The sequence below is a fragment of the Toxotes jaculatrix genome, chromosome 5, assembly GCF_017976425.1.
Source record: "Toxotes jaculatrix isolate fToxJac2 chromosome 5, fToxJac2.pri, whole genome shotgun sequence".
Taxonomy (NCBI): domain Eukaryota; kingdom Metazoa; phylum Chordata; class Actinopteri; family Toxotidae; genus Toxotes; species Toxotes jaculatrix.
This window is the reverse complement of record NC_054398.1, coordinates 1165379-1182878: the sequence shown is the minus strand read 5'-3', so window position 1 is coordinate 1182878 and position 17500 is coordinate 1165379. Positions and strand designations below refer to the sequence as shown.

The following is a 17500-nucleotide window of genomic DNA, read 5'->3' as shown; positions in this document are numbered from 1 at the left end:
TAGAAGGAAATCAGCCTGGAATTTCCCTGGTGTCATCCTGGTTACCTCCTCTGTTGGTGTGTGGGGTGGGGGCGGTGTAGACAGTCTGGAAAGACAAAGTGTGTGCTGCTGTCTGTCTGAATAGTCGTACAAAGGGGCATTTGGTGCGTAAAGCCGAGTTGGAGCCTTCCTCAGCAGCTGAAGCTCTGCAGCTGTAGCTCACTGCCCTCGCCGCTCAGCTCCTCCATCGTACGGTGAAACAAACACTGCAGCTTTCATCACCCTTCAATTACAGCTCATCCGTGTTTGGATGTGTGGGTGAGAGAGAGAGAAAGTGTGTGGACTCTTCTCTCAGCAGGAATGTCTTATCTTGTAATGACTAACTGGCAGAAGTGAAGTGTGTGTGTGTGTGTCTTTTTAGTTGTGTATGTGTTTGTATAAGGGGGGGGGCAGAAGCAAGGGCAGACAAGTGAGAATAAGAGCAACTCATTAGAATGAAGGGCATCTGCAAGGTAAATACATAAAGCATGTGATGCGCACACACACACACACACACACACACACACACACACACTTTTTTGCTCTGACAATATAATTGCTTGGTCTTTTCCCAGTCCCTAAACACGTGTCCTCGCTGATGGACAACATTATCAAGTGAAGATTTAAAGGACAATGGAACTCAAACATGAGGAATAGTAAATTTTCTTTGGGGACTATTTTCAGCGGTGGATGAGTCCACATTTCGTGCTGTAGTGAGTATTTTGGATCGTGTGTGTGGGACTGAGTCAGAATATAGTATAGAGTGTCTGTGTGTCTGTGTTCATGGTGAAACAGTGGAGATCAGTGTTTCAGTGTTTCATGAGCTGGTCCAACAATGACAGGAGCTCTTAATGCTGCAGCGTTCCAACTTTGTGTCAGCAGTGTGTGTTTGTCTCTTTCCTGTTTCAACATGACAATGCCCTGAGCACAAAGCCGGGTCCTTGAATGGGCTTGGTGTGGTGGAACGTGACCGGCCTTTGATATGAGGCCTCATCACCCAACATCAGTGTTGGACCTCACTAATGCTCTTGTGGCTGAATGGGAGCAAATCCCTGCAGCCGCGTTCCAAACTCTGGTTTAAAGTCTGAGACCCGTCGAGGGGACGTTGTCCTAGCAGCACATCGATGTCTGTGGCTTCTGGATTAGACATGAGACTATCACATATGACGGGAATGTTGGAGTAGCTGCACACATTTGGTCACGCAGTGTACATGAAATTGCATCCCATAATTCCACACCAGCATAAATAGAGATTAATAGAGTCCTCCACCACCAGTGGCTGCTACAGGCTGTGATATTCATCACATCCTACAGTGAGAACATTCTGGAGGGAGAAATAAAGATATATACGCCCCAACACCTACCTACCACAGAAGTGGTTCAGGCGGAGGTCATGGCCGCTCAGTGACTCAGTGTCACGGCAGTCCCTAGCTTCATGTTAACATAGATTAAAATGAGTGTGATGAGCTCCACGCTCATCCTCATGAGAGGATTAAAGATTTAGAATTTTTGGTCAACACTCAGCAAAAGCATCAGACGATGCGTCGGTATCAGCTGACGCCCTGAGCTGAAGTGTTGGAATCGGTGTGAGGAGAGAAAAGGCTGGAATCCTTCGTACGTGCATCAGCTTCTCTGTTCACGCCTTATTCTCCTGCAGCTGCACTGGAGCTGCGTTAAATTATCACTGAAGCAAACCGATCATTTCCTGCTGTGGCTGTTTCCGATCAATGGTTTTACACTAGCAAACTAACAGGAGTCGTTTTTATTAACAGCTCCAGGAAACAGAATGTAAAGGTCACAAGGTTAGTGGACTGGTCTACATGGGACCATATGGACAGACATACAGTAACCAGTACCACCAGTGGATACGCTTTAAATAATACCACAAGGACAAACACTGAGCAGACAGCTGCAGTGTGGCAGCGCTCTGAGGACACACAGGGACACTGGACTGAAGCTGAAGCTGCTCACTGGCTGTTACATTTCTCATCCTGCATATCAATTTATCATGAAGCAGTCAGAGACACACAGAGGGACAGTGATGGGGTTATGTGTTAAGAAGCAGGGAGCAGCTGGACCTAACATCCCCATCACACACACACACAGACACACACACACACACACACACACACACACACACACACACAGACACACACACACACACACAGATAACACTCTGACTCACACTGATGCTTACACATATGGCTCACTGCACCACAGCAAGCCTAAGGGGGTGTCCCCAGAGCACACGCACACACGCACACACACAGACACACAGACACACAGACACACACACACACAGACACACACACACAAAGCCTGTCACCTGCTGGCGCAGTAAAGTGCTTATTCACCCAACCACAAGATCAGAGCTGAATTATTAACAATCTTATTATTTCACTGGTCCACCGCAGCAAAGGCACACACACACACACACACACACGCACACACACACACACACACACACACACGCACGCACACACACACAGTATTCATCCTGTCAGTGTTTCTGTCCATTCTTTCCTTGTCTGTCCTCTCTGACTCCCAGCATCCCTCTCTCCGTCTGGAATGGAACTGTGATGTGCTGCAGTTTAAGGACGTGAATTCATTCAAATCTGCTCTGAGATTCAGGTTCGTTTGGTTTGTTGGGGATTTCCCTTTTATTCTGCTTTTCTCTGTCCTTCTCACCACAAATGTCTGACTGCGTGGTGACTGGTGTATAACAGAACACCTCATTTCACCCAAGTCACTTTTATTTAAAAGCTAATGACAGAGGTTGAGGTTGGAGCCGGTAACATTTCTGCACCAACTCCAAGCCTGAACTGAATAATGTCTCATTAACATAAAAGCAGCAGCAGCATCACAAAAACACACAGAGGGAATTTAGATGCATGCAGCTTGTGTGATTAAATTCTGTGTTTTCACGTTTCATTCATTCCAACTGCACGGACGAATAAATGTCCAGCAAAAAGCTCACGGAGGGCTACAGCATGTGAGCAGACAGGAATGAAATAAGAGCAACAGCTTAACGTCTTTTCACTCTGTACTGGTGCAAAGTCTGATCTGCCTGAAAATCAGCAGTGGAGTTATCTGTCTAACAAATGATGAGCCTGATGAGAATATTTACTAGGAGCTTCACGAGAGACTGGGCGGGGACGAGAGACTCTCACGCTAACGACAGTCATTAATTAAGACTTCAATGGCAAAGCAAGTTTTCAGCCTGAGAGAAAACTTCATTCCTTTAACGGCTCGGTAAAGCCAGCAGGGTCACGGAGCTTCCACGCTGACACTGTCCCATCAAAGTGTGACAGCTGACTGGAAACTCTCCACTGAGGCCTGAGGTTTAGCTGCAGTGTCAGGATCACTGACCACACCTCTGGAATTCTGGGATACGCTGCAGCAGATAGCACTGACTGGCCGGTTTCTGGAAACCTTATCACGCACAACAAAGAACAACCTTGGATTTTTGACACATACGCACCAGCAGTGATGACAGCAGTGTGTGTGTGTGTGTGTGTGTGTGTGTGTGTGTGTGTGTGTGTGTGACACGTCTCAGGTTGACAGTTTACATAAACAATATATTGTCTTTCTATTCGTTTCTTTCATTTTCATTCTCTTTCTTCATCATTTGTCTGTTTCTTGCTCTCCTTCTCGGTGCCTTGCTTTCATTTCTTTATTTCACTTTCCATAAACTAAGAGTAACAGTATGTCCATCCAATAACATGTCTCTATCACTTCCTTTCATCCATCCTTCCTCTGACCTACTCTCTACCTTACCTTGCCCAGTGGCTTGTTGCTGCTCTCCCAGTTCCTCTTATCCAAGGAGGGAGGAACCTGGTACACATCCTTCCCAGCTCCTGTCCCGCCAGCCGGGGCAGCTCCCTGGCTTGGCACCGAGCCTACAGAGGGGGGCACTTGGTAGATGTCCTGCCCAGGCAGCTGGTACTGTCTCTGGGCTAGAAGTGGTGCCTTGCTAGGGGGTCCTGGCTGCACCTGTGGAGTGGGTCCACCTGGCCCAGAGGGGACCTGGTACAGGCTTTGGGGACTTGGTTTGGGGGTGTGGGAGGGGGGCATCATGTAGACAGAATCGGGGTTGGGCTGTGCGGGGCTGGGGGTGGAGTAGGCCGGGTGCATGGACGTGTATTGAGCTGCGGGGAGGGGCTTGTTGGCAAAGCCAGAGGAGGACGTGGCGATGGCAGAAGATGTCGGAGCAGGTGTCGGTTTGGCATAAGCGCTCTGAGGTGGGAGGGGCCTCTGCACCTGGGAGGTGGGACAGGAAGCAGCTGGATCTGGCGTGGAAGGCGTGGTCTGTAGCTGCTGCTTGCTATCATACATGCCGACCAGGATCTTGAGCCGGTTGCCGGGGACGATGCCTTGGCGGCCGTGGAGGGAGCAGAGCCACCAGCCGTCCAGGCCCTGCGTGTCACGCTCCAACACCGTCATGATGTCACCCTTGCGGAAGGACAGCTCATCCGGAGACTCAGCCACGTTGTCATACAACGCCTTGGCCAACACGTTCTGTGGAAGAAGCAAAGACCAGACAAATATAAATACACTGCACATACGTGTTTATGTTTCCATCTAATGCTAAATGCAGCTCCACGTAACAAAACAGGGCAACAGGAAATCATGTCAGTCTGTGGGCTGTTATTGTGTGGAACAAAAACTACACACAACGCAACAGTGTACAAAAGTGCAGGAAGACAAAACAGCCAGTTGTTTGGTTCACAGCTGTCTATTCAGAGTTTCCAGTCTTGTTGTGGGGACTGTCTGTGCACTGTCTCCTCATCCTCTCTGTTTAGCTTTTGTTCGTCCCTGAGCTGGTAGATTTTACGAGTGACACGGTCAGAACTTCAAATCAGCAACTTGTGACCCTGACAGCCGGTACTGATGGGCGACCTAACAGTGACAGGCGGACAGGAAGCACAAAGATGAGAAACTTTAAATGTATTTGCCGCAGGCTAAAACAAAAACAAACAAACAAACTGTTTCCTGGAGAGACCCGTGGCTCGCCACACGGAAGTCCCTCTTCTTTTTTTCCACACTTTACAGATGATGCACTCCATCACACCAGTGTGTGGGGATGACTAACTTTGTCACGTATCTTGTGTCATACTCACAGAACACAGCCTTTGCGGTGAGTATCAGAGGGATAAACTGGTCTGGAAAATATATGATCCAACTCATATCAGATGATCACAGATGTGACAGTATGGGTGATACTGTCCTGGAGAACTGCAGCTATGACAAATGTCTCTGTGCTCTGAGCTATGGAGAGAGTGTCATACAGGTGACTTACAGGTGAGATAAACACACCACGACGGTGCACATAATTAGGATGGCAGCTCCAATACTCAGACACAGTATAATTCATTTTCATAAATGAGCTGCTGTTACGTGCTGTTTACCATGCAGCCGACGAGAGGGCAAAGTACGAGGACACTGAGCTGCTGTTACTGTTTGATCATGGACAAACAAACGTTCAGATACAAATAAAGTTAATACAAAAAGCTGTGGATGTATTTACTGAAATGGCATCATAGTTTTCCACCCTAACCTAAACCTGATTCTAACCTGAGCCCTGAAACCACGTCTGATGTGTCACAAAGAGAGGACTGGTTAAAATGTCCTCACTTAAACCCACTTATATAGTCTGTAACTCACACTGGTCCTCACAATGTGTAGCCATACAGGTACACACACACACACTCCATCTGTGTGATGGAAACCCAGCATGCAAACAGAAACACCTCCCCCTCTTTGAAACTAAACCAATATTTGTCGTCCACGTCTGACCTCAGCCTGCTCTCCTCCCTCTGTGTCTGAGTCCCACCCCAGCTATCACAGACTGGTACAGCCTGTACTGGCCCCATGCCAGCTCCACACGCACACACACACACACGCACGCACACATGCACATGGACCTGAGCACAAAAGCACTGCCCATCTAAATGAGGCCATGTAATTGGCTTCCAGATTTATAGCAGGACTTTTCTTTCACCACACTGAGGGCCTGTTCACGGCTCAGAGTGGGCTGAGAATGAGAGAGGCAGACACTCCTCAGTGATATATTCCCTTCATCAAATCCATTCACGTGCTATAGTGAATAATACACTCCTCCACAATTATCTGATGTTCAGCTGCTTTGGAATCCAAAGTTTCCTTTTCTTGTTGCCCACTTCTCCTCAGCCGGGCCTGTCACCTTCTACTTTACTTAAAGTTCCCTTAAAGTACACTAATGTACCATCTTGTGAATGAATGTGGTCTAAATACGCTTTGACCAAAATGAAAAACATAAAATAAAATAAAAAAAAAATACACAAATATTTGGTAAAACTTAAAAAAGTTATAAGCTTTAACAGTTTTTTTTGTTAGAACTATTCTTCGTATAGAGGAAATGTACTGTCTGTTCAGAAATTTGGATTCATGAAAATAAAATCTGGTCAATCAGTCACATAAAACTGAGAGCTGAAACCAAACAACACATCCTTCCAAAGTAAAGTAAAATGAAAGTAGATATGATCAGCAATAAAGCGGGAATATTCACCAAAGAGTTGTTTTGTATAAGGGCACTACCAAAATAAAAGCGTTTCTCTGCGCTCTCCACAGGAAGTACAATCCACATCAATGTACTGAGGTTTGTGCAGCGAATAAAAGCATTTTAAAAGACGTCTCTTTGACTGTGAGCCAACCAGCTGACGCCATGCAGGACGCAAATGCAGACGCAAGGGATGATGTCATGAATATGTTAATTAGCATAATGACATCATGTAGCGTCATTTAGCGCCTTTTCAGGCTTCAGCTGCTTCGCACTGAACGGGCAGGATCATCATTTGTTTCCTCTATCAAATAACAGCTACGGTCTCTGGGTTCCTCTGATACACACTCACTCATTCAGATACACGGTGTGTGTCTGAGCTCTCGCTCTGTGTTACTCTCCCTCTGGGTTTCTCTCGTATCACTGAGTGTGTATTAGTGTGTGTGTGTGCACACACTCCAGAGCTGCTGCCCACCAGCTCTGTTTCTGGTCGTCAGTGCTGAGTGGATGATGAATGCACTCCTCTGTCTGTGCTCTGCTCTTTCTCTTCACCAAGTCTCTACAGAGTAATGAACACAGCTACTGAGGCCGGACCAGGGTCACGCTCTCATACATGTCCACACACACAGACACAGACACACACACACACACACACACGCACGCACGCACACACAGGAAGATTACACCAACACATGAGATATTGGGATTTTATCATGTATAAAACACAGATATGGATGAAACTGCTTTCTGTAAAGTGGAAACCAGGACAGGATATTTTTTTTCACATGTACAAACACACACACACACACGCACAACTTAGGAATCCACCTCTTTAGTCCCTTCCAGTATCCAGAGAAACAGGAAGTGCAATGAGGATGATTCACACCCCGTCCTGATTGGATGATGAGTCAGTGACTTGACCCTCAGGTCCAGAATCACCCTGAATATGTCCTTTCATTCTCTCTGTCTGTCTCTTTGTGAGCTGGGTTTGTCCAGTGAGACATTCAGCCCAAGTCTTAAATTTAGTTTATGATGTTTCAATAAAGAAATGTGCTTGGTTCATAACGACTAAGAATAATTTTAGAGGCTGAAATAGAGTTTCACATCACCTTCATTTAACAAATTTATATTTTTCTGACCCAAGTTTCCACTGCACTTTAAACTGTGATAATGTGTCATAAAGCAAACACCAGGCCTGTGTGGGTAATCAACACACGGAGCATTAGAAAGAATCTACATAAAAAAGCTGACGACAGTTGTTTGTTTTTTCTTCAGGTCAGGGATTTAAAAAAAAACTTGTTAGTTGAAAAAAAAAAGTCAACTTATGAAGAAAATTTAACAAAAAACCCACATCTGTTTCATAATGATAACAACACAGTCACATCGGACACAGTGAGTTAGTGCTGCCACTGACAGCTGTGCACTGTAGCTGCTCGAGCTAACATTGTTAGCATCTGGTGTTCCTCACTCAGAGCTTTTATTGTGATAAGCTTAAAAAAAATCTAATTATCAATGAAGACATTGAACCTGAAGGTTTGCTGAGTTAACCTTCAGTAACTCTTCTTTACAGGTTGCTCAGACATTGTTAATGTGATTCTAAATAATTATAAATTAGATGTAAAAATATTAAAATGAATGAACTTCAGCAGTTTGGTAAAATGTCTGTATCAGTACTCAGTGCTTCCTGTTCCAGTTTGTTTCTCTGCAGCAGAATGTGTCAACATCAAACCTGCAGTGTGCTGGATCTGAGTATGTTGTCGCAACAAACAGAAAGGACTGAGAGCTCAGCTCTTGTACCTCTCTGCAAAGAGAGTGTGCTCTGGATACTCTCACTAAATATTTCTATGGCTGAAAGACTGAAAAACAACAGTGAAACAGGTTTGACTGATTCACGGGTGAACAAAATGGTTTTCTGCCTAAATGAAAGGCTCCAGACGCAGCGTCTTTCTGAACATGTTCTCTCTTACTGGCTGTCTCTGAACAGCTGCTACAGATCAACAGGTACTCCAGGAAAACTGCGGCATGGTCAGAGTCAGGTCATGTCACGGTGACATGTTACCGGGTCCCTGAGGTGCCTTCGTGAGTATAAGGTTCTAATCTGGTCGACTCAAACGAGGTATGAGCTGAATTCCTGTCCAACAGCAACAGCCACAGTTTTTTATTCTTCGAGCAGATAAATGATCCATGAATAGCTCAGTTTAGAACATCAGCAGTGAAAAGCAAATGTCCGATTTTGAGTTTTGTTTAAGGACTGTAATTAGTTTGCTGCAGCACAGAAGAAAGAATTAAAACACAGTAGGTCCACTTGGTTCTCGTATCCAAGACCCAACCCAGGACTTAAGTCAGGCCATTACCAAATACCACTCAGTCTAATCAGGTCAGGTAGGGGCCCAGGAAAATTTCTTGGTAAGGCATCATGCTGAAGGTCCACCACGTTTCTTGGGTTTTTGTACTGGGTCTGACTGTCTCACAAGTCCCTTTCAGATTGCTTTTTTTTTTTTTAAATGTAATTTATGGACGTTGGGTTTGGGGAGCTCTTTCACTGCTTCATTTGGGAACAGGTCCAAAATTTTAGATCCATGACGGACACATACAGAGGCAGCAACAGGAAACAAAGCTCCATGCTAAGTGTGTGAGTTTTTTTTAATTAAAAATGGGAGTTAATTTCAGTTGGCGCCTTTACTTGTGGTCTGAAATGTGTAGCCGCAAATCTCTTCTGCTTAAGGTTCTTCAGGTTACAGTGCATGAACGATGGCCAACCCAAGACTACAGCAACATTTCGTCCTGATTAAATTTTCTAGAGCATCCAAAGTGGAAAAATCCAGGAGAGGTTGGGAAATCAGCAAAAAAAAAAAATCAGGATTTACCATCTGAGGAGTACGTCTTAAACAAAGTGTAAAAGTCCCCCTTATCAATGCATCAGAATGTACTACCTGACATCGTAGCATGCAATTTAAAGGTATTGAATTCTGACAGTAAACATCAGTTAAGCTCTTTGTGGGCTAAAGCCACAGTTTTTTCAGTTGGCTGTGTGTGGACGTGGCTGGAAACCTTCAAACATCCCTGTCTGTTAATCAGCGTGAGAAAGTCATCAAGTGGACACTCGTACGTCCACTCTACAGAGGCCGTCTGGGACTGTGGAGAAATGAGAACACAGTGGGAGCTAATCACATTACCCAGACCTCTTAGGGTAAATCCCAGCAGCAACAGGCCCCAACAATGTCATGTTACCTGTGGCAACCGTTGCCAGGACGACCAGCTGCAGCCGACTGACGCCAAAGCTTTAATGAGACTCGTCAGGGAGATGAGGGATGATGAAAGACAGGAGGACAGACAAAAGAGAGGGTAAAGAGGGACAGAGGAGTGAAGTGAAGGGCTGAGCATCGGATTTAAGATGCTTCGATTCCCACTAAACAACGTTCAGAGCACTATATTCTGTTAATGTCGCTGCATTCTGGGAGCACAGCGCGGGTTAATGGATTCCATAATAAGACTTGTCTGCCTTGTTTTTCTTCAGTGACAAAACACAGGCACACGCTTTGACTAGAGATCAGCCACGACGCCAAATCAGTGCGTCCGGTGCACACACAACATGAGAGACGTGAGTTTGGTGAAACAGGTGAACTATTGATTTAACATGCCGCACTGTGTGATCCCATCACAACATGGTCTGTAGTTCTACCTAACGTCTTCAGAGTGGAAGGGAATGCCTGACTCTGGGATACAGTGATCCGTGGGACAGGGGCAACGGCCACTTCCCGACTCCAACCCCCTCCAACCCACCCCCCACTTCTGGGACCCTTGTTCGTACCACACCCATCTTCAAACTCAGCCTTTGTTTTGATCTCACCCCCCCCTGTAAGGTTTCTGACTGTAGCTTGCACATTGCCCACTTTAGTTTTCTGTAGGTTTGATTCCCTTTAAAAGATCATATCAGTGGTTTTAATGTATTTTAGCCCAGTTTAGCACGTTACTGCTCAACAGCCACTGATCTGCCTTTATTACATTATGAACCATTAGTTTAACAAAACACAGCAGACACGAGTTTCACTGGGACGGATTACCTGCTTTAAGCTGACGAGATTTCAACTTGATACAAAAACCACCGGCTAACTTAAAAGTTAAGGAAACACTGTTCACAGTTCTACAACACTGCTGAACTGCTGAAAGGAAACGAAGCGAGAGGGAGGGAGAAACAGAGACATGTTCACTGAGGAGAAAGTAACGTGAACAGCTGGTCCAGCGAGCGCACTATAGACAGGTTGCTCATCTGTGTGAGTGTGAGTGTGTGTGTCTGTGTGTCTGTGTGAGAGAGAGAGAGAGAGAGAGAGAGAGAGAGAGAGAGAGAGAGAGAGAGAGAGAGGAGTGTCTGTGGCTTAATGTCCTTTGTCTCTTGCCTGCTATTTGACCCCTGGGGATAAATACAAGCCTGCCACAAGAGGTTTAGTGTATGTTTGAGTTTGTGTGTGTGTGTGTGTGTGTGTCGGTGTATGCCCATCCACCATATTGCAGAAGGTAAAACAGCACTCCCCCCCCCCCCCCCCCCCCCCCCGTCACAGTTCATTTCTGCTCTTGCTCTTTCTTTTCTCTCTTGTCGTTCATCCGCGCTGTCCATCTCCGAGCTCCCCTGCAAACAGCTCGTCCAGACTCTCGGTTCTCCTCGTCGCCTGAAGCGAATCTGAGCGAGCTGAAGTGTCATCAGGGTGAATGTGGGCTATCTGGGTTTGAGCCGGAGCTACGCAGAGTGAAACGGGACGAGCTGAGGTAAGGAAGTTAGAGTCAGGCTGACCTGAGGTGAACACTCTGCTTTATTCTGAGCTAATCATGGAAAATCAGGGCTAACTGAGGAGAACCTGCCGTTACAGTACGGGGTGAGCTGTGATGTGAAGGCCTGGAGACAAAAATCACTTACTACAGGCCAGGTTAGCACTAGCATTAGCTGCTTTCCTCAGTTAGCACAGGTGGCTTTCCGGTGCAAGGCAGCAATAGGGCTTATATCAGTCACGGCTGATGGCAGAAATAAACATTGCAGAGGTATGTGGTATCTACGGAGGCAAGCCCCTCCTCCTCTCCAGAAGGAGAACTCCCATTGGCTGTTCAGGGCGAATATTTGCAGATTTCACACTGCATGTTACACTGCACTCTTATTTCCAGCATCAGTACAGATACAGTCAGAGACAACACGCTCATTGTGCCTGATGTTCATTCTCATTACCAATGCCAAGATGAGGCTGGACATAATTAGTCTCTCCTGGACAACGCTCACAGTGTTGTGCTCTGTTGTTGTGTAAGGTTGTGGAGCACGAAGCTCGCAGCATGGAGTGGTTACGGAAGTTGGATTTTCACTTTCAGAGGGTTACAGACATTTTTGGACACAGCCCCACTAATCCGGGGGGCGGGGGGGGGGGGGGGGCGTTGTGAAGATGGAGACCATCTGACAAGCACTTCTGACAGAGTATACGAACCACGTCATCAGACATCACCAGGCTGATCCTTGCATAGAAGTCTTGTGGCTCTTTAAAACCATGCAGTCTGGCCATAGCCCATGTTTATGAGTCGCGAGCAGGTCTCTCATAAGTTTATTTCATCAAAAATCAGCTGCTACTACATTTTGTGCAGCAGCGACAGAACGCCTGACCAACATCACGGTCCTGCTGCAAGCTCGGCACAACTGCAGCCAGAAGAAATTCAGTGTTGTGAGTCAAAGCAGAGCACAAACCAGATTTACACTGATCTGGAGAGAGGCGTCACTCTGCCTCAAATTACTCCTGCCAAGGTCAGCGAAGTCATGTCCCTGACCTGTCTGCCCACAAAGGCCTTCAGCAGAACGTCAGCCAGTACGTTCCCCACTGGTTCCACATGATTAACATCAATCTACCAAACTGTAAACATATGCACTACATGTACAGCAGAGAGCAGGTCCTGTGTTAATCCCTGAGAACACGCAGCAGAAAGCTGCAGTCACTGCCAGCAAAACACCACTTGTGTTGGTTGATACCACACACACACACATATACACACACACACACACACACACAAACACACACTCACTCAAGCAGTACTGTACATGAATAATCCGAAAACACACCTTTAAAAACACTCTCTGTCTCCCCACATGAATGAAAGATGAGGACTGAGAATCTCCACACTGGAAGTGTGCACATCCCTCAGTTGGGTAACAGCCCATGTGTCACAACTCTGTGTGTGTGTGTGTGTGTGTGTGTGTGTGTGTGTGTGTGTGTGTGTGTGTGTGTGTGTGTGTGTATGGCGGTAAAACATTCGCAAATGAACTGTGTCTGGACAAGACTCAACGTGACAGGACAGCGTAATAGAGGGATCGGGTGTGTGTGTGTGTGTGTGTTTGAGTGTGTGAGTGAGTGAGTGAGTGTGTGTGTGAGTGAGTGTGTGTGTGTGTGAGTGAGTGAGTGAGTGAGTGTGTTTGTGTGTGTGTGTGTGTGTGTGTGTGTGTGTGTGTGTGTGTGTGTGTGTGTGTGTGTGTGTGAGTGAGTGAGTGTGTGTGTATTTGTGTGTGTGTGTGAGAGTGTGTGTAATTTACTGTGTGTTTTGGTTTCATTTCTTCCAAATGTAAATCCCGTCCTGTTCATTTTGTTTGTCTCAGCTACTGTGATTTAAATGACTGTACATAAAGTACAAAAGTGAAAATCAGAAAATAAAGATGGAGGAATCTTCTGACCACAGCTCATCATTCATGCTGTTCATTTAAAGTGATATTCATTCATTCACAGCGGGTTTTTATGGCTGGACCATCCTATTCCAGATGTTTCCTGCATTATTTTAGACATATTCACCCCAAAATTCAGACACATCTGGCATCTTTGGAAACTTTCCACTGGAAAATAAGGAGAACAAGACAGGATTGACTTTAAAGCCACTGTGGCTTCAGCAGGTCAGTTGGTCTAAAGAGGTTTTTCCTGCTGACGGATGAATCTTTAACTCGACTAATCATTTGTAAAAATCCTCAGGTTCTTCCCTGAATTCTGACTCCTGAAACGTGCCACTGATGACAGAGATCAGATGTTTTTCTCAGAATTATTTTTCAGAAATGTTCAGATGAATTGCACAACCTGAACACTTCTCACTGTGGAGCTTATTCTCTGCTGCAAAATATTCCACCCCAGTCTTTATGGCATTCCAGCGCCCTGCAGATACTCTGCTTTAACTTGGCCCTGTGTCTGTGTGTATCGCTGCGTAGCCAAGGTGTGTGTATCGCTGAAGCGAGCCTGGGCCTGTCTCTCACCGCACACACACACACACAGACACACACACAGTCCAACTTACTACAGCATTCCACAGCCACCACATACAAACACACGTCTCTCCTATTACCTCACATTCCAGAGGTGTCACAACACACACACACACAAAGACACACAAACACAAATGATTCGGTTTCTTGCATTTAATCTTAAAGATAAGCAACAAATAAAGCCCAGCAATCCTTTTTTCCTTCTTTTCTTTGTTTCTTTCCCTTCTTCACTCCACCTTCTTCACTCCCCCTCTCTCTCTCTCCCACTCTCTATTCTTCTTTCCTACCTCTCTTTCTCGTTCAGTCTGCCCCCCCCCTCCTACTTTTCCTGTCTTGGCATGTCAGACTGTTCGTGAGACACAGCTGTGAGTGCATGGCTGATTTGTCCAACAGCAGAGAGAATCCTGCGTCCAGCGGAGCATCTAGGACGCTGCTGCAGGACACTGGCGATAATAACATGTTTACAGGCCCAGAGCACACGGAGCAGTCAGCTCCATGTATCAGTCAGCCATCACTGTGAAGCTAACAATACTTACTGCTGCGCCCACAGAGCAGCAGTGTGTGAAGCTGTGTGTTATATCTGCCTTTAATAGAGAGCTGGAGCGATCCAGACCTTTCTGAGGTAAAGCTGTGAATTCTTCCTTTTGGAAACGAGAGGTTTATAATTAAAAGATCCATATTAGTCAGACCTAAAGAGCAAAGAACCCTGAAAACGTTGAAGTGACTCCACTTCACTTCAGTTTACTGGAGCTCAGAATGTGAAACAGCTCTGGAGGAGCTTTGTCAGGCCTGAGAAAATAAACCTTTTTCTGAACACCAGGCATTGTAGTTTGAAAGACATGGGCCAGTCAGGAAGAGTCTAAAGCTGCCAGTATACATCAGAAGCACTCTTCACATGGCTGACGTCTTTAGATGTGACAGAAGGACTCTTGGGAATTCTTCAGTCCCTTCGACTGACCCTTTCCAAATGGTCCCTCTTGCACCTTTTGGTGCTGAAAAATAAATCAGGTCCTGGGTTTCCCCACACGGCCCCGGCTTTATGTGCCCTGCTAAATGCTAGTTAAGGCTGCTGCTTTAGCGAGTGATGATCCCCGCTGAAGAATTCCTGCCCTCAGGCTGTGACTAACAGCAGAAACAACAGCAGGGATTGTGTAGCCTCAAGCACAGGATAGACTCACAGAGGCGTGGCCTGAGCGTTGCTTAACCTGTTGACAGAGAACCCTGGCAGAAACTTCTGAATAGCTGCCACACATGTACATGTACATGCACACACACGCGCGCGCACACACACACACACACACACACTCAAACATACAGCTCCACTTTGTACACAACAGCAAGAGACAGAGGGTTGAACAGTTTCTGAGGTTTGGCTGAAACACATCTGACAGCAGCAACTTTCTTTCTTTTTGTGTTAAAGTCCAAAAGTAATTCAACTGAAATTCAAAACTTTCTGTCCTGCTATTGACTTTACAACAACCCACACATCTACATCCATCTCATTTACGAATCTGTCAATCATTATTCTTCAAGGACGCGCAGAAAGGCGACATCCATGTCGACCGTCTCTGATTGGTCGACTGTTTCTCCAGGTGGCAGAAACCGCCGTCGCTGGGAACAACACCAGATATGTTTGAGACCAGAGGTGTAACCTTCGGTTTATTCAAAGAGGATTCTCAAATTAACGTCATCATTTCTTAGGAATTCTGCTGAGGCTGTTGTTTTCTTAGCTGTTAGCTCGTTAGCACGGCAGGAATTCTGTCAGGGTCTATTCACTAAGTGAAGGCACTGAAATTTCAAGGACGATGGTCGCGACCAAACGCCTTCAGAAATTATTATGTTCAGTTCACAACAGAGGATCTGAAGTTATGTCCACAGAGCAGCCCAGGCCTGTGTTTAAGGGCTTTACTAACCTGCACTTACACAGGTAGCAAAGACTTGGCACGCCCTCTGATCACCGTGTGTGTGTGTGTGTGTGTGTGTGTGTGTGTGTGTGTGTGTGTGTGAGCGTGACAGAGACTACTGCTCAAAACCTATTTACATCTTCCACTGGAATACAAAACACACGAGCTCAAAACCACGGTGGCATGAAGCTGCATGAAAAGCTTTAATGCATCAGTGTTTAGTAATGCTCCATCTCCACAGAAATGCTCGGAGAAAACAACAAGCTAAAAGGTGTCTGGTTCGAAAATGGTTTCACAACCACAGGGGGCATAAATCTCCTCGCTGGTGAACTGTGACACTCACATAAATCTGTTGAGAAAGCTGCAGCTGAAACTGCAGAGTGTTGACTCTGTGATTCAGCACTGAGCAGCAGGGAAAAACATCCAGTGATTCATAGCTTGTTGTTTGTCGGCTAACTATGCTCCACTGTACTGAAGGCAGAGGAAAAGGCAGAAGTTAGACTCTGCATCCTTTAGTCAGGTTTCATTTCTTTAAACAGCCTGAAGGTTTCAGAGCAGGATTAAGGTGAAATGTGAATAACATTAGTTAGTAAACGTAAAGTAAACGTCAGTTTACAAAGTACAACAACTGAGTTTGACCCTTAACTAGAATAAAGTGAACTCCCACGTGTGTATTCCTTTCAGTGTGCTCTTACATACACGCTTAACAGGCTAAACTACCTCATAATTTAAGCTTTTCTTATGCAGCCCGGTCACAAAGTTTGATAAATAAAGAAAACTGAGCAATAAAAGTTAACAACTGAAACAATCTGAGCTTTCTATTAACTTATATCTGTACAGATTTAGAGATGAAGGCAGTTTTATGGGATGTGTAAGGGATGTCTGTGGTCTGCTGCATCAGCAAAACTACCCTGATAAATGGGTTTCCACTCTCTTTATTTGCAAAAAAAAAAAATAGAAATTAAAAAAATTAAAACCTGGTATTTTGTTGTGAGGAAATGTTCTGGCAGCCTGGGGCCAGAATTGAAACAAATACATTCAAACACTGTTATTTTAGCATGCGAATTCTTTGACCTTTGGTTTGTTTAAAAGTGTTTGTTTGAGCGTTCAAACGGGTCAGAAGGAGAAAACCTTCATTGATCCCCAGAGAGAAACTGCTTTGCTACAACTGCTCAATACTGAGTTAGGAAAGAGGAAGCAAATGAATATGATAATAGCCACTATAACACTACTATAACACTACTATAAAACTACTATAAAACTACTATAAAACTACTAACAAACAGTAAAAGGTAAAAGGCAAAGGGCAAAAATGGATTAACAGTAATTCAATAGTAAATTAACTGTAATGTTCAAAGGTAAAGTGAATGAAAAGTGTAATGTGGGTCAACAGTAAATGAGCAGTAGTTTAACAGCAGAGAACTGATGGAGGTGTGCAGAAAGGGGCGGGGGGGTATGACTGAATGACCCCAGGAAGAAAGGACCTCCTGTGGGCTTCAGTGGGGTCTTAGTCATTCTGAGTCTCTGGGTGAACGTGATCCCCTGGCAAACCACAACACTGTGGAGAGGGTGGGGCACGCTGTCAGTGATGGAGAGGAGTTTTAACAACATCCTCCTCTGTGCGACTACATGCACAGGGTCCGGCTCCACCTCCAGGACCGAGCCAGCCCTCTGAATCAGTCTGTTGGCTTCAGCCGTCCTCAGGCTTCTGGCCCAGCAGACCACAGCGTGCTGCAGAGCTCCTGGTCGAGCTGAAGGTGGTTCAGGGCGCTG

General features: G+C 45.7%; 1 protein-coding gene across 3 annotated transcripts in view; it reads right to left on the bottom strand.

Annotated features, from left to right (window-relative positions):
* bcar1 (BCAR1 scaffold protein, Cas family member) overlaps positions 1 to 17500 on the bottom strand; it is a 68128-nt gene that overhangs the window by 13510 nt on the left and 37118 nt on the right. For all 3 annotated transcript variants that reach the window (XM_041037569.1, XM_041037571.1, XM_041037570.1), the window contains one exon: positions 3796 to 4536. In XM_041037569.1, coding sequence (XP_040893503.1) covers positions 3796 to 4536 — 741 coding nt within the window. The remainder of the gene's footprint in view (positions 1 to 3795; positions 4537 to 17500) is intronic.